Genomic DNA, 27006 nt, shown 5'->3' on the forward strand with positions numbered 1-27006 from the left:
CATTATCGTGTACCATGATTTTTCCAACATAAAGTATAAATAAAGCATAATTGCATAGAAAAAAGAAAACGTGAGATACTAACCAAGGACACAGCAGTGCTGTCAGCAAAAAATTTGTCTTCCACTGAACACCTCGAAATGCTGAGTAAGTAAATGACAGAAGAGTTACATTTGATTTAATCCACTTTATACTTTATAGTAACCAAGATACAATTACATTTTGATCAGTCAGCTAAAATTCCGCCATGCAATTTTCTTTGGCTTTTTTTTTTTAACGGAGGTACTGGAGATTGAACCCAGGACCTTGTTTATGCTAAGCATGTGCTCTACAACTGAGCTATACCCAACCCCCCTGCAATTTTTGAATTTTTTTATTTTACAGCGTTTTAATTTCCACATTTAACACACCAACATACTGGACTAATAACAGTTGTAATGCTTACTCTTATACATTTTAGCAGACACATATCCAGCAGAGGTTCCCAGAAGGACCCATAATACAACAGCACAGGTCATTAAAGCGCCCCGATTGGCAGGGGAGAGGAAACCAAGACACACCAAAACTAAAAGCATAAAAAAGAAATATCAAACCAAATGACAATAATAGCCTCAAAAGCACATAGGACTTAATAATAAATTGAAGATCATCTGATCAAGACATATTTTATGAAACAGTTTACAAGGAAATTCTTTGATGTCATTCACTTAGCAAATGTTCTAATGACGTCTTCTTAATGAAAAGATCTGATTTTCAATACAAGGCAAATGATATGTTTTCAATTTAGTCTTTAGTCTCACTGTTTAAGTCAAAATTAAAGAAAGTATCCCACCCTCCCTACTCCAGTAGTCACTCCATAAACAGAAAATCATTTTCCCACAAAAATTTCCTTCCGTTTCCTTTTATTCAAGATGAGGAATATAAACATCAAAGTGAGACTTGGTTTCAGGAAAATATAACCCTCAGAGCTGAATTGTGAAATTATCACTGACATCTGAAATACCTAATAAGCTATTTTTACAGCAGCTTTGTTTTTAAAAAATCACTACTCTGGTTTATCAAAAATTGACAAAATCCACTTTTAGTTTATAAATGAAGGCAGCTAGGGTTCACCAGCCATTGTAAGCCTACTAAAGATGCCATTCCACTTACACATTTAAAGACCAGCACTTATGCTTGTCATAGCATTTCAAAATGCTAGTCCTTGAATTGTAACTCCCTGAGTCCACTTAAAATATGATTCTACCAAAATGCTGATTTTCAAGCAAGCATCTACTTTGCAAAGCAAGGAACACATGGACATTACAATAAATTACTCAGAATTGAAGAAGCTATGAAAGGTCCTTGATACAGGAACATATTCAGACTCAATATTCTTAATTTAAGAGGACAGAAAGGTAAGTACTGTAAAACACACGTTTCCTTAAACCTTACGGTAGAATTTTCAAAGTTCTTTTGTACACACGAATCAAAGTTTAACATGTGTCGGCAGTTCACTAAGAATGTTTAAGATGACACATATTGATCTGAGCCTACTCACGTAAAGTAATAAACGTCATAATCAAAACTTGTATTCCTTGACCCAGGAAAGCTGATAGCAACATTCTGCTCCTTGGAGGTCTGAATACATCCCCATGAACCAGCTTCCAACCAAATTCCTTCTGGGCATCTTCCTGCATAGGAAAAAGTCTTCAATAAATACCTGAGTTACTATGACAGAAAGTGACAAGAGCCCCAAAAGTTAGATGAAAAGGAATTTTCCTCTAAAGACAGACTAACTGGAAACCAACAGTTCATTTTGGATAGAGTAGGTCTCTGGAAGGTCTGTTATCCTGCCATACAAACTAGCTGTTCCTTTATTCTGTTTTGCATTAGAGGGAGTGTGCTATTATACAAAGCACACAACTGGCTTGATTTTCATTAAGAAAGCAAAACAATTTAACATACATAAAAAAATCAACCAATTCCATCGAAATTAAAAATTCACCAATACATAAATGATTACAAGAGTCAAAACAGTGTAAATTAGATAAAACTAAATTTAACCTAAATTACAGTATTCTACAATGTTTTGTACATTTATCTCATGCTCCAAATGAATGAAAATCTTAATGATATTTTGAAAGTTCAGAAACATGAAAAGGAATGTAACCAAAGAGTTGATAGCAAATAACTCTCTAATAAACTTATCTGTACTTTTTAAGAATCCACACAGCACTCTAAACTTTCCGATTCAGCATAATATGCAAAATTACTAAACATCAAAAATGTATTGTATTCAAGGTGTTATACTCTAAGTAGAAATACAACATTGAGAACTGGGCAAAGCAGGCGTTCAAATATTTGCTGAATCAAATATGTGCATTTTTACTTACTGGAAATCTCATCTGATTATATCTGGTAATATCTTTATGGACAGTCTTTAGTGTGATCATAGCCACCATTCCAGATAAGAAGAGAATGATAACAAAGGAATTTATAATACTAGAAAATATAAAGAAGAAAAAAGAGAGAGAAGTTAAATCTCAAGTTCCTGATTTGAACAGTAAAAAGAAAATGTGTGTACATGTAAAAAAAAAGGACATGCTAATTATTCTGTCGAAAAGTTTTCCAAGGCTAAACTTCTTAGATCAGGGGCTGGATACATCAATGTATTAAATAAACTTAAAGCTCTAACGCAAAAGTGTATTACAAATAAAGCAGCAGGCAGAGGGTATAGCTCAGTGGCAGAGCACATGCTTAGCATGCATGAGGTCCTGGGTTCAATTCCCAGTACCTCCAGTAAATAAATAAATAAATAAATAAATAAATAAATAAATAAATAAATAAATAAATAAATAAATAAATAAATATAATCACCCCCCTCCAAAAAAACACAAACATTTAAATAAGATTTTCAATATGTTAAATAAATAAATAAAGCAACATAAGCAACATGACTATTAAGGTTATTTTAGAACTTTTTTAAGATTACATTCCCAAAAAGAAACAAGGGTAAGTGAATAAGATCAGGAACACAAACTTAGCTCCAGAACATGGAGCTGAGAATGGAAATTCAGGAATCAAGGCTGAATTAATGGCTGACTGACATCTTAGCTGATGGACCAAGGCTTTTAACTGGATCAAGATTCAGGGTAAAGATTCCACAGGCCACTTACCTACCAGCTCTTACTGTTTCCATAACTGAAACTTTAAAACTATGCCTAAATCCAAATTAAGACCATTCCACCACCCAGCCAAACCCAGACACATCAAAAAATTCCACCAGAATCTATGAAAAGGCCAGCCCTGTTTTACAAAGATGTCTATAAGATGATGTCTAAAATGTCTGTTAAATGTCATAAGTAAATTAGCTTGTGACAGAAACTTAAAAAGTACAATTTATTGTTAGATTATAAATATTAATACCACTAGAGATTAGCCCCACAATTTATCTGGATGCCCTTCCCTTTCACAACCCCTTTGGGGAAACCATTTAAATGAATTTTATCTGAAGAGAGTTCAGGGCCGGGGTGACAAAAATGGGACCTGGACTATTGCCCAAACAGATTTTCTGGAAAAGCTACAATATGATAATATAACAATGAGGAGGATGAGAATGAGGTACAGGAGGAGGAGGAATAAGAACAGAAGTAGGAGCAGGAGTGAATGCTATTCTCATTTTTTAAAATTTTTTCCTGGTCTTTTTTATATCTTTTTTAAATTTTATTTGGGTTTTTTTCCCCCTTAACAGAGGCACTGGGGATTGAACCCAGGACCTTGTGCACGCACGCCAAGCACGTGCTCTACTGAGCTATAATCCCCATCTCCCCTCATTTTAATATATATTTTTTTCTTTTCAAGGGGAGGGTAATTAGGTTTATTGATTTATTTTTTAGTGGAGATGCTGGGGATTGAAACCAGGACTTCATGCATACTAGGCATACACTCTACCACTGAGCTGTACCCTCCCCTCCCCCGTTTTAAAGGCAATGGTAATGTAAGGAAAACCATCACTTCAGAAGACCATACTCATAGTGTCACACCTTGCCTTACTTTCGTCTTTACCTTTATAGCCTTTTTCTACCCCAAATTGCTGTATTACAGGATGGGAGGATACCAGGGAACAAAATACTATGTATACAGGTTCATCTCTCTTTTATCAGCTTCTCTGATCAGTCTCCTAAGTTACTAACTCAACATCCTACTGCCACTCTCCCCAGTCATTACGTTCTCAGTTGGTCCATCCCTCAATTTCATGTTGAAATGACTCCTTCCACAACCATAAGGGATTCTAACTCTGTGCTTTGAGCCTGTTGAAGATTCTTGAGGAATCAAGTCCTTTTGCTCAGAATCCACTAAGAACATAAGCTTCATGCAGGCGGAAGCCTGTCTGCCTTACTCATCACCATGTCTCGGAGCCTACCCTTGAGCTTGGCATCCATCATAATAGGGACTAAAAGAATACATGTAGAATGAATGGTCCTTCACTCACAGACATTATCTCGACACAATCCTCTCATCTATAAGATGGCCTCGATAAAATGGCCACTTGCAACGTTTTGGTTTCTCGTACATCATCTTTTCAACTTTCCCTGCTCTCTTCCCAGTCTTTCATAACATCCTAGTTTTCTTCCACCCCAGCTGGTTACTGCTTTTCCTACACTCTAGTTTGCTCAGACTTTCTGACCCCATAAATGAAGGCTTCTGTCCTGTTTCTCTTCCATCTTCTGCAAACTGTCCACTTCCACAGACAGATTCTGCAGACTTCCCACCATGCACTGTTCTTTCTCTACAACATCTCAGCCTTCTCGTTCCCTTCAGCATAAACATAAGTTTATTTAAAACACATTTTCCTTTTTTCTTTTTCTTTGTGTATATGGAGAAGTGGGAGAGAGGAAGGAGAGGGGAAATTAGCCACAGAGAAGAAAAAATGTCACTCAAGATCATCTCTGATAGGGGGTGGGAGGAAGGGGAGATGGATGAAGGAAGTGAAAAGGTATAAACTTGCAGTTACAAGATAAATGAGTTGGGTGTAGCTCAATGGTAGACTTGTGCTTAGCATGCATGAGGTCCTGGGTTCAATCCCCAGTACCTCCATTAAAATAAAAAAAGAAAGAAGATAAATGAGTACTAGGGATATAATGTACAACATGGTAAATATAACTAGCACTGCTGTATGTTACATATGAAAGTTGTTAAGAGAGTAAATCTTGAGTTCTCATCACAAGAAAAAATTTTTTTCTATTTCTTTAATTCTGTATCTATGCAAGATGACAGATGTTCACTAAACTTATTCTGGTAATCATTTCGTGATGTATGTAAGTCAAATCATTATGCTGCACACCTTAAACTTATTCAGTGCTGTACGCCAGTTACATCTCAATAAAACTGAAAGAAAAAAGATTATCTTTAGTGACAAAATAATTTTTAAAAAATATATATATGTATATATACATACATTTCCCACCCTGAAGCTATTGATTCTTTTTTATTTTTTTTCTGATGAGGAGGTAATTGGGTTTATTTATTTATTTATGTTTGGAGAATGTACTGGGGATTGAACCTGGGACCTCATGCATGCTATGCATATGCTCTACTGCTTAAGCTATACCCTCTCCCCTCATTCTTTATTTCATAAAGTGCTTACCTGAACCACTGAATGTTGGTTTCAGGCATAGACTCCAAAACATAATTCCATCTAGAGCCTGACTTGTTATTTTTATTTTCCTAAAAACAAAAACACAAAATCACATGACCAAACTTTAACTGGCCTTTTACTAGTTAGTTATAATCCTAAAACAGAAAGTTATTCTGTCTGTACTTTCTCCATTTCTTTACTGCTGACTTCATGGAATCATGCAATCTAGCCTAATACTTATCTTACTTTTATTTACTGATATTCCACCTCATTTCAGAGAGGGACTAGGAAAAAAATAATTTTAGCTTACTGCTGTTCACCAGAAATAGCACTTTTTTGCTACTATTTTTCAGTAACCCTAAATCCACCCCATACTTCATTTCCTTTTGTCTAGACCACATTTTTTAACATTTTTTATTGATTTATAATCATTTTACAATGTTGTGTCAAATTCCAGTGTAGAGCACAATTTTTCAGTTATACAGGAACATATATATATTCATTTTTCTCTTAATTGTAACTTCATAGGATGCTTGCAAAGGTACACAAAGATATATATATAATGAGGGTCACTGAAGTTTTGTTTGTAAATTTAAAAACCTAGGAACAACCAAAAACTCACATCAGAATGGGAATAAATAAACTATGGTAATCCATGCTAAGAAATACCATGTAACTATTAAAAAGAATGGAGTGCATCTATAGGTGATGATATATGTCTATGAAATAGAATTAAGTGAAAAAAAAGGTGAAAAGTATATAGTAAGATAAGTATGTACAGCAAAATTCCATTTCTCCCCAAAATAACATACATATCTTATAGATGCAAACATCTTTCTGGGAGAATAAATGTTTATATTTTTGAAGGGAGAGACTAGAAATTGGGGGGAGGGTAGTAATGGAAGGGGGAATTTTACTTATATATTTTCTATATGGTTTGAAGTCTTTACCATATACAAGTATTATCAATATTATTATTTAAATTGAACTAAAAGACAACTTGCTTCACTGCAATCCACCAAATGATGTATCTCCTGCAAACAGGTTTTTTATTAAGGTATGTTGTTTAATTAGAAAATAATATTCGATTTCAGTAATTATTTCTTATTCAATATTCTAACATTTTACATTTTTATATTTTAACTATTTTGAAATATTTTAGCAATAAGTCTAAAAGATGTTTTTGATATTATAGTTCTCAGTACTGACTAAAACACAAGAAAATATAATCACCAGCTGTTTCTGCTGTGTGATCAAACTCAATCTTTCAATAGCTTTCCTATAAAATATCCCCAATAAATGAAGATCTTAAATGATAATCTCCAATGAACATTTAAACCACTAGTGCAGTATGACTGCCCCTCAAAATGATGGCATGCTCTTAGCAAAAGGAAAACACTAATACAATGGAATAAAGACAGTCTCTTCAGCAAATGGTGTTGGGAAAACTGGACAGCAGCATGTAAAGCAATGAAGCTAGAACACTCCCTTACACCACACACAAAAATAAACTCAAAATGGATCAAAGACTTAAACATAAGACAAGATACAATAAACCTACTAGAAGAAAACATTATCTCACATACATCTCAAAAATGTTCTCCTAGGGCAGTCTACCCAAGCAATAGAAATAAAAGCAAGAATAAACAAATGGAACCTAATCAAACTTACAAGCTCCTGCACAGCAAAGGAAACCACAAACAAAACAAAATGACAACCTACAGAATGGGAGAAAATTTTTGCAAATGATGAAACTGACAAAGGCTTGATCTCCAGAATATATAAGCAGCTCATATGACATAATAAGAAAAAAACAAACAGCCCAATCCAAAAATGGGCAGAAGACCTAAACAAGCAATTCTCCAAGGAAGAAATACAAATGATCAATAGGCACATGAAAAAATGTTCAATATCACTAATTATCAGAGAAATGCAGATCAGAACTACGATGAGGTATCAGTTCACACCAGTCAGAATGGCCATCATTCAAAAGTCCACAAATGACAAATGCTGGAAAGGCTGTGGAGAAAAGGGAACCCTCCTACACTGTTGGTGGAAATGCAGTTTGGCGCAGCCATTGTGGAAAACAGTATGGAGATTCCTCAAAAGACTAGGAATAGACTTACCATATGACCCAGGAATCCCACTCCTGGGCATATATCCAGAAGGAACCCTACTTCAAAAAGACACTTCCACCCCAATGTTCATAGCAGCACTATTTACAATAGCCAAGACATGGAAACAGCCTAAATGTCCATCAACAGATGACTGAATAAACAAGGTGTGGTATATTTATACAATGGAATAATATTCAGCCATAAAAATGACAAGATAACGCCATTTGCAGCAACATGGATGTCCCTGGAGAATGTCATTCTAAGTACAGTAAGCCGGAAAAAGAAAGAAAAATACCATTTGAGATCGCTCATATGTGGAATCTGAAAAATAAAAAAATAAAAAATAAAGAACATAAATACAAAACAGAAACAGACTCATAGACATAGAATATAAACTTCTGGTTGCCAGGGGGGAGAGGAGTGGGAAGGGACAGACTGGGAGTTTGAAATTTGTAGATACTGACAGGTATATATAGAATAGATAAACAAGATTATACTGTATAGCACAGGGGAATATATACAAGATCTTATGGTAGCTCACAGTGAAAAATACTGTGACAATGAATGTATGTATGTTCATTTATACCTGAAAAATTGTGCTCTACACTGGAAATTGACACAACATTGTAAACTGACTATAACTCAATAAAAAATGTAAAAAAAAAAAAGGAAAATACTAGTACAAATTGACGAAGTGATGTGTGAAATGACATTCTTTAAAACTGGGTATCTTCGGGTGTTTTTCTGAAGTTTGGGGGTGGGTATGAAGAAAGTCAATGTACGCTGCTTTTTAAAAACCTGAAATGAGATATTTTAATTAAACTGAGTCTTAATTCAACAATAGATTTCAGTTGACAAATGACCCGGTGATCATGGTTAACATTCTCAATGAAAGGTCAAGTTGACATTATGTGCCTACTGACGTGAGGTATCACTTTTGCGGTACTCCTGCTGAGAATACATGGCCTAAGCCTGATCAGGAAGGACCATCAGACAAACCTATGTTGATGGTCAGCCTACAGAATATAAGGTCTGCACCCTTCAAAATTTTCAAGAATATGAAACACAAGGAAAGACTAAAAGAACTGGTCCAGATTGGAGCAGACCAAGAACTAAACATAACACCTATCCTGGATCGGATCGTGAAGCAGAAACGGAATACGTGACATTGATGGCCAGCTGGTGAAATCCAAATGGATGGATGTGGTTCAGATGGTAACATAATACCAGTATTGATTCCTCATTTGGACGGTTGTATGCTAATTATGTAGGAGAGTGACCTTGTTTTAGGGAAAGATACTCTGGAGGGTTTAGGGGTGATGAGACATCTAGTTCTCAAAAGATTCAGAGAAAGACTAATGAAAATGGACATACACAGCGAAGAGTGAACAATGGAGCAAATGAAGTAAAATGTTAACAATTGGGGCATCTGGTTAAAGGGACTATGGGATTTCTTTGTGTTATCTAAGAAATTCTTCTGTGGTATGAAATTGTTTCAAAATAAATTATTTTTTAAGATCTATAAGAAAATCTGAATTTATAGAACTGATAAATCCAGGGATAAATATTCACTGCATGAAAGGATTTATCTTACCCATTTAATTAAAATATTGTTCCTATAGTAAAGTGTGACTTAATTTGTCAAAATTTGAATTACATGCATATCTTCACCAGACCATCCATTGCCTTAAGCAAATTAATTCATATGCAACCTTTTAAAAAGGAGCAAAATAAATAAGGGAAAGTAAGAGGCACAGACTTCCAGTTGCAAAATAAATGAATCACCAGTACGAAATGTACAGGGTGAGGACTATAGTCAATGATTATGTAATATCTGTGAATGATGACAGATGGTAACTAGAGTTATCATGGTGATCATTTTAAAATGGATAGAAATATTGAATCACTATGTTGTGTAGCAGGAACCAACATAGTATTGTAGGTCAATTATACCTCAAAAACAAATAAAAATAAACTCGTAGAAAAAGAGATTAGATTTGTGGTTACCAGAAGTGGAGAATGGGGAGAGAAGGAATTGGATGTAGGTGGTCAAAAGGTTGAAACTTGCAGTTATAAGATAAATAAGTACTAGTGATATAATGTACAACATGATACATATAATTAACACTGCTGTATGTTATATATTAAAGCTGCTAAAAGAGTAAATCCTATGAGTTTTCATCACAAGAAAAATTTTTTTCTATTTCTTTAATTTTGTATCTATATGAGATGACAGATGTTCACTAAATTTATTGTGATAATCACTTCATAATGTATGTAAGTCAAATCATCATGCTGTCCATCTTAAACTTATAGTGCTGTATATCAATTATATCTCAATAAAACTGGAAGGAAAATTTTTAAAAGCTGGAAGAAAAAATAAAATGTAAAACAAAAAGGAGAGACACTTTCAAATACGCACTCTGAAGTTTGGATTTTAAATACAAAGAGCCTAGAAAAACTAGTTGTTAATCAAGTGGTTTTTGCACCAAACATTGCCATCTGCTGGAAATAACAGTCCACAACACATACTACTCCCTAAGAAAAAGAAATTATTTTAAAATCCGAAGGTACATTTGAGACAAAATGACAAACGCAGAAAGATAAGTGGTGGGGCCAATTTTTAAAATTCATTTAAAATTAATGAATCATTCTGCATCTTTACATCCCAGAGTTTCAAAATCTTTTATAAGACATAGCAATTCTCATAAAATCATACGAGGCAGTCTTTAAAGCTGTTTATAATGAAGTCATAAGAAGCAAAGGTAGAAATATAGACGAGACTTCTTGACTCAGGACACAGTACATGACAGGTTTCACTCAGGAAAAATACATGCAGGGAATCAAAGCATCAGGCTCACCGGCAACTAGAGATTCTTCTAGTCTAGTTGTTTCCAACAGGGAGAGCAGCACCCTCTAGGGGCATAATGAAAAAGTGTGGGGATGCTACTGGTACTCGGCACCACAGCAGAACGTCAGATACCCTGCAGTGCACCGGGAGACCCACACGAAGAATCGAGAAGAACTTCCAAAAGCCCCATCCAACATTCATGTGAGTGAAAAAGTACTTATGATTATCTGCACCTAGATTTTAACTTCATTTTTAGATAAAGTATTTTTACGTACTTTTAATATACATTGATTCCCCCCCCCCACAGGAATGCAACTACCATGTAAATTAAGAGAAAATGACACTGTTTGGCTTGAAACTTTACCAAAATTGATCAACATTTCAGAAAATCATGGCATCATCTGGAAAGTTGTGGTGTTTGAGCCCACAATGTACAATATTCTTCTAACCATCTGCTTTCACAGATGCCACTTTTACAATGATTATACACATAAGTGCATTCATCTGACAATGACTGAAATATAGGCAGAAATAGACATTATTTTATTGAAAGTTGTTTTTTTATTTCTCTTTATATTATAGTTAGGGTGTTATATTGATGCTTCTTGAAGCTATGTGTATAGACAGGTTTAATTATCTAGGAACTATTAATATAATTTTACAATAGTAAAGGGAGAATTATATAACATTTGCTAGTAAAATATTTGTTATTTGTTGTCTGATAGTGTTGAAAACTACTGATCCAGCTCCATTCCCTTATGGGGAAACTGAGGTCCAGAAAGGAAAATGAACTTGCTCAAGGCATGAGTCTGAAGCAAACGAGCACAAAAATTTTCCGATTCTCAATTCAGTTATCAGTCCAGGTTGCCTGAAAACCACCAATGCATTTTTGCAAAAAAAATTTAAAAAGCTATAAACGTGGCTAGGGTTCCAAGCTACCCCACAACTAAAGCTTATGTAACTCACACACATAGCTAAAATTAATGTGATTAGAGTGAAACTAAAAAACCTTTGGTTGGTGGTATAAAAGTTTCTAAAGGAAAATACTGTGAATAGAAATACCTTAGCATTACATTCAAGGCCATGCAAAAGTTGGCCCTAACCTTTCTACCAATACTACATAAATGATTAAAGTCTGGGATGTTAGACTGAATCTTTCTGACCTTTATATACTCCAGGGCTAACACCTGGTACATGGAGTACATTTGTTGCCTGTTGGTGAATGAATAAACAAGTGAAAAAATTTTTGTTTCAATCAGACAAGTCTATTCACTGTTCCCCACATACACCATGTACATTCTTACCTGGAAAGCCCTTCCTCTAGCTCCTCTCCAAATTCCTAAATTCCAGTCTTTTAACTGAATCCATGGGCCTCCCCACAATGCCTTGTACATCTCTGCCCTTCTATCCAAATGACCCTCAGCATTCTTCAAGGACCAGCTCAAGGCCTCTCTCTCTTAAAAAACCTGCTTGGCCAATTCACCCACCATAATTCCACCCCATTCTAAACTCACACCACGTATTAAAGAGGCTGTGAATTCTGTAGTCAAACTAAGCTAAATTTATAATCCTTTACCTGTGTGACCTTGGGCAAGTGACTTTACCTCTATGAGTCTCAGTTTTATAGTCTATAAAGTGGAGATTTAAAATAGTGCCTGCCTTTGGAGGACTAATGTGAAGAATAAAGTTAAACTAGGTACTTTATGAAAATTCCCATGCCTGGCACACAATAGGCCCTCAATAAATATTTGTTATATAAATGGATGGATAAAAGGCCTTCAATCAAATGTGAATCTTTATGGACCCATCCTTCAATAACTTTGGAACAAAATTGTTATATAAACTCCAAACTTTATACCCACTTGGGAACATGTATCACTTTCTGAAATCATAAAGTGCACAAGATGTTCAATTAAAAAGCACAAAGAGAAAACTTTTATGACTGAAAATTGCCATATTGCCCCTGAACCTTTCTGCGGCCAGGAGCTGCCTGACCAGGGGCTCAGCTGACAACTTGGCCAATGACCACAGATTTTGTGTCCAAACCACAGGCTGCAGGAGGCTGCATTAGGGTAAGTAGTCTGACGTGTGCATGGAGTTCGGCTTCCCATCCATGTCCCCCTGCCCCGTCCCCGTGTCAGGATGCACCTATCCCTCCCCTAACCCAGTCTTTGTGTGCCAGGGGTACAGGGAAGCCTTCCACAGTCTGCAGGAGGGTGAGACAGTGGGCCTGGGATCAATCCACATCACAGGACCTGGTGGGATTTTCTGTATTGAGAGTGAGAAGCAGCAAAAGGTGAAAAACATGGAGAAGCCCAGACCAAAGGGGACAGTCCCTGAAAACGTGGAGGTCTAGATCTTTGCCAAGATGTCAGTGGCTGGTCACACACGACTGTTCAGCACTTGAAATATGATTGGTCCTAAGTGAGATGAGCTCTAAGTGTAAAACACACACCAGATTTCAAAGACTTGGTTCAAGAAAAAAGAATGTAAGATATTTCTTTATAAAAAAGTGCTACACAAAGAATAAATGCTAGAGAGGATGGAGAGAAAAGGGAACGCTCCTACACTGTTGGTAGGAAGGTAGTCTGGTGCAGCCTTTATGGAAAACAGTATGGAGATTCCTCAAAAAACTAAAAATGGACTTACCATATGATCCAGCAATCCCACTCCTGGGCAGATATCTAGAGGGAACTCTAATTCGAAAAGATACAAACACCCCAATGTTCACAGCAGCACTATTTACAATAGCCAAGACATGGAAACAACCTAAATGTTCATCAACAGATGACTGGATAAAGAAACTATGGTATATTTATACAGTGGAATACTACTCGGCCATAAAAAATAATAAAATAATGCCATTTGCAGCAACATGGATGGACCTGGAGAATGTTATTCTAAGTGAAGTTAAGCCAGAAAGAGAAAGAAAAATAGCATATGATATCATTTATATGTGGAATCTAAAAAAAAAAGACACAAATGAACTTATTTACAAAACAGAAACAGACTCACAGACATAGAAAACAAACTTATGGTTACCAAGGGGAAAGGGAGGAGGGGGAGGGATAAATGAGGAGTTTGAGATTAACAGATACACATCACTGTATATAAAATAGATAAACAACAAGGTCCTACTGTATAGCACAGGGAACTATATCCAATACCTTATAATAACCTATATTGAAAAATAATATGAAAAGGAACATATATATATATGTATAAATGAATCAATATGCTGTACACCAGAAATTAACACAATATTGTAAATTGACTATACTTCAATTTAAAAAAAAAACTTACATGCTCCACTAACAAGGAAAAAAGTGCTATACAAACATTGTATGCTAGTTAATAAATTTGTTTCTCACAAAAGTATGGGCTAGCGGTTGATACTACTTTACATGTATACTAGGGTTGAACAGATAAGTTAGTATCTTGTGGATGACGAGAGCCTGGTTTCCCACTGTCAGAGAAAGAAGTTACAAATCAACAAGGGGAGAGGACTAGCATGACCACTGTGGTCAGAGAGATCAGTTTGAAATCATGTTTATTTATTTACTTATCCACTTACTTATTTTTATATTTTCCCATTTGCAATTAGCAAGGAGTCTGTGGGGTGCTACTTTGCCACTGTGAGAATAACCAGTTTCCCCAACACTCAGTCACTTACAATTTGAACATCCTTTATGATAATGACCTGAATCAATTATTTAATTGGAGGATGAAAAGAGAGTTATTTTCAAAGTCCATCATTCCTGCTGAAGCAATTCAATAAATGATGATTAGGTACCCAATTAGTTGACAAAAATAAGCCATGATGTAGTTTAAGTTATTTTATAGTTACAGTTACCAACACATGCACATGAACACACATTGAAAAACTTTGTTTCTCATTTGTCCACTGAAAGTTTGACCTGTGTTCTGGGTTCAACAGGATCTCGTAAACTACTCTAAGACACAACCACCATGGATATGTAGGATATCCAAAATGGAATGTGCAGAGGGGTATAAATACTACTCCAGAATAGTACTCCATGGTCAAGTATGACTGTAAAATGCCGAGTTAGACTTGGTCAAAGGTTTCTTTATTAGGAGGCTTTTTAAAGTATTTTACTAATGTGCTTTGTGAAACTAAGAGGCAGTAGTAAGTAGCATTTTTCCAAACTTATTTGACTAATATTCTAGGGAATGCACTTTGGGAAATGTCGATGTGTGCCATTATCATTGGGTTAAAAAACCATTTTCAACCCAAAACAGAAAATAAGGAAACAGCACCATCAGAGACACACATCACCACTCCTCTTGGCACCCTCTGCACAACTAGAGCAGCAACTTTCCAGTGTTCAGGTAAAGAATATTGTGGCTTGGTGTGATCTCACTGTATAAGCACCCACTCTGCATACAGGAGCTACTCTTTTTTCATTTGTTTTTATTGTATAGTCAGTTTACAATATTGTGCCAATTTCTGGTGTACAAGCATAATGTTTCAGTCATACATATACACAAATATATATTCCTTTTCACACTCTTTTTCATTAGAGGTTACTACAAGATATTGAATATAGTTCCCTGTGCTATACAGTAGAAACTTGTTGTTTATCTTTTTTATATATAGTAGTTTGTATCCGCTAATCTCAAACTTCTATGAACACTGGGGTACAGATATCTTTTCGAATTAGAGTTTTTATCTTTTTTGGATATATGCCCAGGAGTGGGATTCCTGGATCATATTATATCTATTTTCAGTTTTTTAAGGAATCTCCATGCTGTTTTCCATTAACAGCTGCACCACACTGCATTCCCACCAGCAGTGTAGGAGGGTTCCCTTTTCTCCACAGCCTCTCCAGCATTTATCCTTTGTGGGCTTCTGAATGATGGTCATTCTGACTGGTGTAAAGTGATACCTCATTGTAGTTTTGATTTGCATTTCCCTGGTAATTAGCAATATTGAGTGTTTTTCATATGTCCATTGGCCATTTGTATGTCTTCATTGGAGGAATGCTTGTTTAGGTCTTCTGCCCATTTTTGGATTGGGTTTTTTTTTATTAAGTTGTATGAGCTGTTTGTATATTCTGGAAATTAAGCCCTTCTCAGACATGAGCTACTCTTGTATAAGACATCTGTAAATCAAATGCTCCTGTATCCGAGAAAAGGACTAGGAAACATTGTGTGTCTACTGTGGGCTAGGCACTGTTCTAAGTGTTTTATAAGTTAGGTCACTTAACTCTGATAGTAATCACATGAGGTGACTGTTTTATCCCCATTTTACAGATCAGGAAATAAAGGCTCAATGTAACCTGCCCAAGTTCACACAGCTAGGAAATGTCAAAGCCAGGATTCAAATCTCAGGTGTATCTGGTTCTTTCCATTGTACCATGTCTGGAAGCCACAGGCCTTCTAAGCATCCTAAATGAGTTTCAATGGGAAAGGAAAATGACTCTTCTGGAATAGCTCCCAGGACTAAGGAAACTTAAAGAAAAAGGTATTGAGACTTAACTCCAAACAAGACAATTCCCCAAATTTCCCCATTTGGGATAGCTGCATCTGAACTTGCACTTCAGCTCTTTTGACAGCCACAGTTGCTTCCTAACAGTCAGACCAATAACGCCATACCATGCAGGCTTCTGGCATTAATCTAAACTTCAATTCAGTTGTGCTTTCCCTTGGCTTTTACTGTAAACATAAGCATTCCTACACTTAAAATTTTATTTTATTATTATTTTTTCTTCAAGTTTAATTGAGATATAATTGACATACAGCACTGTATAAGTTTAGGGTAGACAGCATAATGATTTGACTTACAAACATCATGAAGTGATGACTGCAGTAAGTTTAGTGAACATCCATCATCTCATACAGATACAACATTAAAGAAATAGAAAAAAATATGTTTTCCTGATGCTAAGAACTCCAAGAATTTACTCCCAACAACTTTCATATATAACGTAGACCAGTGTTCATTATATTTATCATAATGCATATTATATTCCTAGTACTTATTTATCTATAAATGGAAGTGTGTCCCTTTTGACTACCTTCATCTGATACCCCTCCCCCCAACCCCCTGCCTCTGGTAACCACAAATCTGATCTCTTTTTCTAAGAGTTTGTTTGTATGTTTGTTTTTGAAGTATAATTGACTTACAACATTATGTTAGTTCTTGGTACACAACATAGGGATTCAATATTTCTATACATTTCAAAATGATCACCAAGATAAGTCTAGTTATCTTTGTACACTTAAAATTTTAATAGCCAATTGATAAAAGATAAAAATGTATAAGGGCTTCAGCTCTTGAGTCAATTTCTGATAGTAGCGTAGACTTTGAATAGTATTCTCAATCGCTAGGGAAAGGTTGTTTTATTCTTCAGGGTATATTTCATTCCTTTTCCCAGATTACACTTCGGTATTTCATCTAGAGGTTAGAAGACTAGACTATACTTATTGGACTAGTAAATTGCCTGTTTTCACCAATTGTACTTTGGGTAAACTGCAGGATGTAGGATCAAGTAATCCTGACCTCTAGCTGGATGATTCACAGCACACACACACACATCTCTAACATAAACGTTTCTCATTTTCTTTACAGTAAGTCTGTAGGCAGAAAATATAACAGACCTTTAATATAAAAAGCCAGAATGGAATAGTGGAAAAACTATGAGTTTGGGGCCAAACAGACCTGAGTTTGAATATCACTTCCACCTCTTGCTAGCTATGATCCTGACAAAATTACTTCAGCTTGCTGGGCTTCCGTATCCTCATTTATAAAATGGAGATAACCACTATTGGTGATAGATAGGGACAAAAGTAAGGCATTCCCAAACTGGAACTGCTTTCAGAATGAGATTAGGAAGAATCGTGTTATAATGGCTATCAGGCCATCTATGGAAATGGCACAAACCAAGCAAAATTTGTAAGTGTTTGAAGGAGTTTGAGACCTAATCCCAAATAACGTGATTAGGGTTTTGTCTCAGGAAAGCACATCTAAAGCTATAAGAAATAAGCCTTACACAAAATCAAGTATAATTAAAGTTGAATAAAAAATATGATGCATAGTCTTAAAAAACTAAAGAGAGAAATACATGTATCTACATGGGCATAAAAAGTTTTCCTTATGAGAGGAAAGCCTCCAAGTTAATCTTTTAGGGAAGCACCTCTAATACTGTCCAAGGTTATGAACATCTGGTCCATGGGCAAGCACAGCACTAGCGTGCCATGAATATCATCTTTTAATACATCTCTTCCTTTTGCTCTGGGGTCCTATGCTCACAAGAAACTTTCTATTTATTCTATTTTATTTATATTTGCTTTCTCATATATCTTTATTGTAAGCAGATGAGCTAACCAGCTAACATGAATGGTGTGGTCCACTAGGCATTTCTATTTCTCTATATAAATTAAGAAATTGGTGTTCCAGTTTATAATTTGGATGCTTAGGAGTTTACCTAGTATGAATCTACCTCTTTGTTATACTCGCAGAATTAAAATTCTGAAGCAAGATTTTAAAAGAGTGACAAAAATCTAGTATTGCTGAGTGCGCGAGGAAACAGCAGATTTTCAGGCCTAGTAACTTTTCTGCAAAAGAATCTGGTAATGTGTTATGAAAATGCATACCTAAATATCCTGCTTTACCTGTTACCTAAATATTCTACTTTTAGAAATTTATCTCTAGGAGATAATCACACAAGTAAAACACTAAGGAAGCTCAATGAAGCATTGTTTATAATAATTAAACATTAGATGTTTGGGTTGTTTTTATCAATATGACATAATTACAGCCTGTAATAAACAACAAGGTCCTACTGTATAGCACAGGGAACTATATTCAATATCTTATAATAACCTATAATGGAAAAGAATATGAAAAAGAATATAAATATATATATATAGCTGAATCACTTTCTTATACACCTGAAACTAACACAACATTGTAAATCAACTAGACGTCAGTAAAAATAATAATAATAATAATGAACATCATATGTTGAGGACCTACTGTGTATCGTGCTGAGGGCTTTAAATATTCTGAAAATGAGGATGAAAAGACGAGAAGAAATCAAGCCTTAGAGATCACGTGACTTGCCTATGCTCTTGCAGCCAGTAAGTGGCCAAGCCCTCATTTGAATTTCAGGTTAGTCTGAGTCCAACATGTCTGCTCTTTTCACTACACTAGACTCTCTTCCACAGGCTATTCTACCTTTGAGGTCTCACTGGAGCAGTCAGCCAGCCTGCCAACCCTAGGCGACAGCCCTCTGGTTTCTCTTGTACCTCATTCAAACCTCAGGATGAAGTAAGAGACATTAAAGTACCTGAAACAGGACCTGACATGTAGTAGATGGAACATAGCAATTCCTGCCATGATTGTCCTTTGAATGGTTTTAACATAAATAACTTACCTACTTTCTTGGGCTCCTAGCTGTGTTATACAACTTTAAATTGATGAAAATTAAGGCTTTAATCTTAATGAAGTATTTGATATTTACATATTTGATTCAAAAAAAAAGTAAGATGATAGCATGGAATACTTACCTCAAATTTCACAGAGTAAGTGTAGGTTACATTCAACTTATCTGTATATTCTCCAGGAATTTCCATAGGCGGTCCATGACAAGTGAGGTGGTTTTCATCTGAATGTTTATAGCTAAAAAGGGAGAGGAAAACAAGGAAGGGAAGGGAATTTTTATACAAACTGACATTGTAAATTTCTGATTTATGGCTCTTCAGTCATGGAACGATAGCAGGCTGAAAAAAACAGGCCTTTCATTATATTCTGCATTTAAAATTCTTTATGATTCAAAGTATTTTTGTTTCTAAATGTCCGTAACATTCAAGTAAGACTCAACATACTACCCAAAACACAATACTTAAGAATGTCTTTGCCTGTGGATAGATTTTTTTTTAACGCAAATGGCTTTATTTTTCATCTTTTAGCCCATCCCTCTCCTATATGCTAAAAAATCTATCCTGTAACCTTAGCTGTAGAGTTAGAAAATCAAACAGATGATGCAGAAATCATATTTATAAGCACCCAGAGATTTGAGGGTCTACTGTATGTAAAATGTTATGGTTAGCCACGAAAGGTACTGGACATAATCCATGTGAACATTTTGTATTTGAAAAAGAGAATGATTATGAAAAACAGAAGATCAAAAACAAAAACTAGAGCAGTTTGGAACTAGACAGGACTGGTGACACTAGCAAATGCCTGGTCAGAAATAAGGAGACTCGAGTGCGGGCGTATTGCGGGTGGGTCGTGAGCACATTCCTGCTCCCGGGCCCTGGCCCCGGACGCCCACCCGCGCGCAAGGCCGGGAGAGGCCGGAAGAGGCAGGTCCGCACTTGCAAAGCCGGCTGCTGGGACGTTCGGGTCCCCGAACGAATGCAGCAGCGGAGACCTTCCCGCCATCACCGGGGGATGGGGGTCGGGGGAGGGTCGGGAGGAATGGGCTCCCTCGGGAAAATAATAACGAAGATGACTATACTAACAGTAATACCGGCCGCAGCCATCAGACTCCCGCCTTTCCTGGAGTGGAATTGCTCGCCTGATCTGAGCCAGGAGATGAGGAACCGGAGCAGGGAGGCGGCTCGGAGAAATGCAGTCATCTGCCCAGATCCCTGGTAGTGAGTCCTGGAGGGATAGGACCCACCTGGTGTCCCCTAGTCCACGCCCCCATCCTCTGTGCCTCGTGGACAGCCTCCCACAACATGACAGAGAATGATCCAGCCCCAAACGTCACTAGTGCCGAAGTTGAGAAACCCTGGTCTACAGCCTGGGCCCATTTCTCTGTAGGATCCTTTCTTGCAGGAAGTCGCCAGTTGAGCTGCAGAGACAGGAGGCACCTCACAAGAAAAGGGACAATCCCAATCACCTCCGTCCCCCAGGATAATGCAGACTCCACTGGCCATTCCTGTGCCTGTGCTCCGGCTCCCCCGGGGCCCTGGTGGCTTGAGCTGAGGCTTCGCCCCCGATGGATGCAGAGCCCTCCTGAAACCAGAGGTTCCTGGAATCCCGGAGTCTCCTGCAGATCAAGAATCTCGGGAATCCCAGGAACAGCGGGCCCGGGCTGCCCTTTGGGAGCACTACCTCGGAAGCCTGCTGGCCATGGTGGGTCGCCAGGTGAGCTTCAAGTTGCACAAAGGTGTGCACCTGGCCACCCACTTTGGAGCCACCGACCTGGACGTGGCCAACTTCTACGTGTCTCAGCTGCAGACTCGGATAGGCGTGCAGGCTGAGGCACTGCTTCGCTGTAGTGACAGTATTGCATACACCTTCAAGCCATAAAGACAGAATTGTGTTCATCGTTCTGCTTTGGGCATAGCCACAGTCTCCCAGGCCTCCATGTGCTTGTGAAATTGGAACTCTGGGCCTCATAGAGTTCTGCACTCCCTTGGAATTTTGAGCCAAGCTCCAAGCAACTCTGGCTCCTTGGGACCTCCAGGGTGTAAGTCAGTAAAATTCTGCAACCCCAGGAGTTCTAGATTCTGTTGAAAGGAATGCTCTACCTCACAGAACTCAACTGTACAGATATATGGGCCTCATGACAGTTCCTGAAGACTGGGCTTGGGGGTGGGGCAGGTAGGGATAAAGGGAGGCAAATTGTTTAGTGGGAAATTGTGTGTTGAAGTTCAGCCACCCTGAACATGTTCCCCAATACTCCCCTTCTGTCAAAGAACCAATTATCCCAGGAAAAAAAAAATGAAGTGAAACTCATATCACTTGAAAAGTAAAAGGAAATGGGGGAGGGAATAGCTCAAGTGGTAGTGCGCATGCTTAGCATGCATGAGGTCCTGGGTTCAGTCCTCAGTACCTCCTCTAAAAATAAACAATAAAACCTAATTACCTACCCCCTGCAAAAAAAAAAAAAAAGTAAAGTAAAAGGAGAATAAAGGGGAGATAGGAAAATCAGAAGGAGAAATTGTGATGACTCCCTTTTGAATTATTTACTCAACATACAGTATATCCCTTGGCTTCCATCTAAAGAATAATACACAGTTCTTATGGGATTGTTGTCTCTACACGTATATGCACAATAAAACCACATGCTCACAATTACAACGGTCATTGATGAGCACTTCTTTGTATTCATTCCTGTAACCCTACTGTCTGGTACATAATATGCCCTTATCATAAGTGTTTTTAGGATATGATGCATTCCATTTAAAGCCAAAATACATTTTAAAACAACTGTGAAATAGAGAACTAATCATTGTTAGGGCTACAGATCAAAACATATTAAAGAGAAAAATTAAATTACCACATGATAATACATATCAAGGTTTACTGTGTAAGTACGGGTCCTGAACCCAGTACAGGAAAGACCTGCATTTCATAAGAGAGAGATTATGCAGCAAAAATTGTGTTAAGATCACTAATGAAGGTAGAAGCCCTACTTTAAACCACTGGGTTGTATAAGGCCTTTACGGGCTATTTTCAGAACTTTGGCTTTTACTCCCCGAGATGGGAAGTCACTGGAAGATTCTGAGCAGAGGATTGACACGAGCTGAAATTTAAAAGGAATGCTCTGACTGCTGTATTGAGAACAGATTGCTGGGAGATGTGGGTGGCAGCAAGGAGATCAGCTAGGTTTTTGTAATAATCCAGGTGAGATACAGTGATGTCTTGGACCAGGTGATAGTGGTGGAGATGAGAAGTGGTAGATTCTGAATATATTTTAAAAATAGAGCCACATGATCTGCCAAAGGGCTGGACTAGTTATAGGGTATGAGTGAAGAATGACAAAGAGGAATCAAGAGTGATGCCGTGGTTTGAGGGCCTGGGCAACCAGAAGGACGTAGTTGCCATTTACTGAGATGGAGAAGACAATAGGAAAAGCAGGTTTGGCAGGAAGATTACAAGTTCATTTGGGGGGGTGAGGTATAAAGCTCAGTGACAGAGTGTCTGCTGAGCATGCACAAGGTCCTGGGTTCAATCCCCAGTACCACCATTAAAAGTGAATAAATAAAAAACCTAATTACCCCCCCCCAAATTTTCTTAATTTTTAAAGAGAATTTTTTTAAAAAGAAATTCATACTGGGACATGATAAATTTGAAATGCCTGTTAGACATCCAACTGGACAGCTAGATTTACAAGTCTAGAGATCTAAGGGTCATTATGGTATCTGATGCCATAAGACAGGATAAGATCACCAAGGTGTGAGTATAAATAGAGGAAAGGCTTAAAGACAGAGTCCAGGGGCCCTCCAACATTAAGAGGTTGGAGAAATGAGAAGACTGATAAGCAACTAGTGAGAGAGGAGAAAACCAGGAAAGTGTGGTAACCCAAAACCAAATGAAGCAGGTGTTTTAAGGAAAAAGAAATGATCAGCTATGGTAAGCACCAGGGAAATGAACAGGGGGCAGTACCTTAAAGAAAACCCAAAACTGTAGACCTAGAAAACAATTAGGCCTAACTCACATCTGTGACCTTGAGCAGATTGCCTCATTCTGAAAAAAGATGAATTTTCACACAGTCCTTGTTCTCAGGGGGCCCAAATAAATGAGCTTTACAATGATGAGATAACAGTTTTATTGCATGCATACATAAGCGATTACTATGGTCTGTATAGAATAAATACAGCTCTAGAAAGTTATTTTCTTGGCTTTTTTACTATATCCAAGTCTGAGAATATGAGGTGTGTGACTATAAAGCATTGTTTGATTTTCATATATGATGAAATTAGCCTCCTGTATCACACCTTATATGTTTCCTACCTTTCTAACCAAACGGCTTTCAACGTGAGCAGCCATCCTGAGTCAGACCTTACAGTCTATCGACCTAAAATTCTGTTCCCAGATATCAGATGTGACCTACACAAAAAAGCATGGGTGACTGCCCTTGACAATGGTTAGTATTCCCTGGCCTCTCTTGGTAGCTCTGTTTACCCCATTATTCATATATATGCCCTGATCCTTTTAATTCCTTTATTTCCTGTCTGCAACACCTTATGAAATAAATAATCTTTAAAATTTTTAACATAGCCACTAATTAAAAAAATATATCTTAAACAATAAGGACCTACTGTGTAGCACAGAGAACTATATTCAATTTCTTGTAATAACCTACAATGGAAAAGAATCTAAAAAATATATATATATATATATATGTGTATGTATATGTATAACTGAATCACTTTGCTATACACATGAAATTAACACTAAGTCAACTACACTTCAATTTTAAAAATTTGTAAAAGAATATCTTTTTACTAAGATAACTCAGTTGGAAGGTATTAGTGTTCTTCATCATTTGGGGTCTGTTTATCCAATGGAATATATGGACCCTTTGCCCAGAAAAATACACATCAATAAAAATTGGGTTTGAGGGTCTATAAATATATACTCTTTGTAAATATATCCTCATTGAATTGTACACTTCAAGTGGGTATTTTATGGCATACAAATTATATCTCAATAAAGCTGTTTAAAATAGTACAGAAAAAAATTGGGTTTGATGCATCAGGATCTACGTTAAATACTCCTAATTTAGCCCTCTCCTTTTACAGATGAGAAAATTAAGCCTATGAGAGATCAACTTAACCTACTCATGGTGAAAAACTTGACACAATACATTTTCTAGCTATTCTTTCCCGTCGGCTATCAGCTGTGACAGATGGAACAACATTGGCTAAAGTAAAATAGAACCATGGACTTAAAAACATGAAGTCTGATTCATTTCTATGAACTTAGGGTTGACTTTCAAAATGAAACCAGCAGAGATAAGACTAAATCCAAATTTCCAAATTCCTTGTTCTGTGTTCAGAAAACTATACTGTACTTGCCTCCCTTAATATACTTCATATACTTTTCAAAGGATAACTTCCTCCTAATATTTCAGGTTTTGTAATATTTTGCCCATATGGATCATGATTTTTTACACTGTATGATATATTCCCCTCTCTGTCTTTCTTAGTTGAACAGTACTAACCTCAGCCTACAGTTTCAAAGAATCTTGAAGTTGGAGCATTAAAGGTCACCTGTCCAGTCTCTTACCCAATGCAGAATTGCCATTTACAATTCATTAAGCACTCACTTACCAGTGGCCAGCTACTATGCTGGGGGCCTAATTATGAAATCACTAAGAGCTGGGTCATCTAGACTTTTCCTACAAATGTCCAGGTTCTAATTACTCACTCATCTTCAGATTGCTTATTCAACTATTAGAGAACTCTGATTACTAGCAAACTCTTCCTTATACTCAACAGATACCTGCCTAATAGACTCCATTGGTACTAGAACTGTCCTCTAAAGAAACACAAATCTTAATCTAATCTTTTTGTCATATAACAGAAACTAAAGAATAGAGTTAAGATACCCTCAATAAGTCTATTCTCTTCCAGATCTGTCAATTCTTCCTCATATTACATGTTATTCAGATATTTACTGTAGGTAAAAGGGAATTAAACTGCCTATTTGATTTTTCAAAGTTTCTGTATAAGGTTATATCACACATGTATCTTAAAAATAAAAATTCTAGGTGGGATCTTCTACATTTTGAATTAATTTTTAAATTAATGAAACAAATTAAAAATATATTCTGTAATTACCTTTTGGGATCAAGTCTAGCAGAAACCAATCTTGCAATACTCCAATTTGTTTCATTTTCCCTGTGGTATGTAATGGTAATATCAACGTGGTTGAAGAGGTAGAAGGTATTACTTTTATTGAATTCCAACTGCAAAAAGATACAGAAATTTTAAAGGAGTGTGAATTTTTCCTGGAAACTAAAAAATATAAAATCTGATCATGGAGTGAAAATGGAATACACTAGTTATAAAAAAAATTTGAGCTATAAATTAAGCATGCTGAAGTATAAATATGTTTTTATAAGATTAAAACTGCAGCCCTGAGCATCTGGCCTAAAATTAAGGTGTTAGTCAATTCTACAGTCTTAAATAGTTGTTACTTCTATAATCTGAAATAGTTGTTACAAAGGAATAGTATTGCAAAACTATAAAATTCATAAATACATTCATCTCTGGATTTTTTAACCGCACAAAACTATGAAGTAATACAAGTAAACAAAATAAAATGTTATCAGTATTTAAAGTTTAGGCATATCAAGAGTTTAGGCTTTATTTATGGTAAAAGTAATGGAGAAAAAACAGAAGGAAGATGTGTTTCAGAATGTTAACTGTGACACCTCTGGGTAGTGAGATTATAGGCAATAATTTCTCCACTGCTTCTTTATATTTCTCTGTACTTACCAAATTTTCTATAATGAGTATAATACTTACATTTATAATCAGCAGCATCAGATAAAAAGTGAATGAAACTCTAACAGCCAAGTATTCATTAGTTCACTCCCTAGTAGCCACAATTCTATTTGAAAATAATGATCCAATTCCCTAGATCAATGCTTCTTAAACTTTAAAACTTCATACAAATCACCCAGGGATCTTGTTAAAATGCTGATTCTGACTCACTCAGCCTAGGTGGAGGCCTGAGATTCTGTACGTCTCACAAGCTCTCAGGTGATGTCAATGCCCCTGGTCCTGGAACACACTTTGAGAACCACTGCCCTAATCCAGAAGAAAGAAAACTTCTGACTGCTTTTTTCTGGTAAAAGTGGTGAAAGGAGAGTGAACGACTATTTTTCCATTAGGATTTCAGGGCATAAGGATTTTTTTTTGGTATGAGAATTGTGATGCACTCACTACATTGTGTCTTCCCAAAAGATACGTTGAAGATGTTGAAGTCCTAACCCCTTGTATGGGTGAATGTGACCTTATTTGGAAATAGGGTCTCTGCAAGACAAAATCAAGTCAAGATGAGGCCATTAGGGTGGGCTCTAATCCAATATAACTGGCGTCCTTACAAGAAGAGGACATATACATGCATATGTGTATAACTGAATCTCCCTGCTGTACGCCAGAGACTAACACAACATTGTAAACCGACTACACTTCAATTTAAAAAAAAAAAGTTGTGGCCCCAGACTAGCCCTGACATGGATTTGCTTTTAAATTTAATGTATTTAGAAGATATCAAATACAGGTGTGAAAGCTGGTACATGAAATAGAAAAGTATAAAATAATGACCTAGCATATTTGGAAAAGAACAAAATTTGTAGAAATGAGAAAGATGATTACTGAAATTCTCTTCTCTTGAGAGAAGAAACAAGTGAAGAGAGAATTTATAAACTAGGAGATAGACCAGAAGAACATAGCACTGGAAAATTATAGAAGGGAAGTTGAGAGACTGGGAGGAGAAAATAACATTTAACATAGCGTTAATTGGTGTCTGAAAAGGAAAGAAGAAAATATCTAACAATGACTGGGAATTACAGAACTGATACAAACCACCAATCCAGGAGATTCAAGGAATTACAAATAGGATTAAAAATAAGGCAAAACAAAAATCCAAAACCAGACACACAGTCATGAAACTGCGTAACGCCCTCTAAAGAAAGAGGTGACT

General features: G+C 36.6%; 1 protein-coding gene and 1 pseudogene across 1 annotated transcript in view; one reads left to right on the top strand and one right to left on the bottom strand.

The window, feature by feature from the left end:
- Positions 1-27006, bottom strand: part of LOC105100450 (transmembrane 9 superfamily member 2-like) — a 73448-nt gene that overhangs the window by 32920 nt on the left and 13522 nt on the right. Inside the window, exons 6-12 of the mRNA XM_031446584.2 lie at positions 25134-25261; positions 19119-19230; positions 5628-5707; positions 2374-2482; positions 1539-1671; positions 444-563; positions 84-141 (exon numbers count right to left, since the gene is read on the bottom strand). Of these exons, the coding sequence (XP_031302444.2) occupies positions 84-141; positions 444-563; positions 1539-1671; positions 2374-2482; positions 5628-5707; positions 19119-19230; positions 25134-25261 (740 nt within the window). The remainder of the gene's footprint in view (positions 1-83; positions 142-443; positions 564-1538; positions 1672-2373; positions 2483-5627; positions 5708-19118; positions 19231-25133; positions 25262-27006) is intronic.
- On the top strand, positions 20476-20871 carry LOC105100443 (gem-associated protein 7-like; annotated as a pseudogene).

The sequence above is a fragment of the Camelus dromedarius genome, chromosome X (genome assembly GCF_036321535.1).
Source record: "Camelus dromedarius isolate mCamDro1 chromosome X, mCamDro1.pat, whole genome shotgun sequence".
In the NCBI taxonomy this organism is placed as follows: Eukaryota; Metazoa; Chordata; class Mammalia; order Artiodactyla; family Camelidae; genus Camelus; species Camelus dromedarius.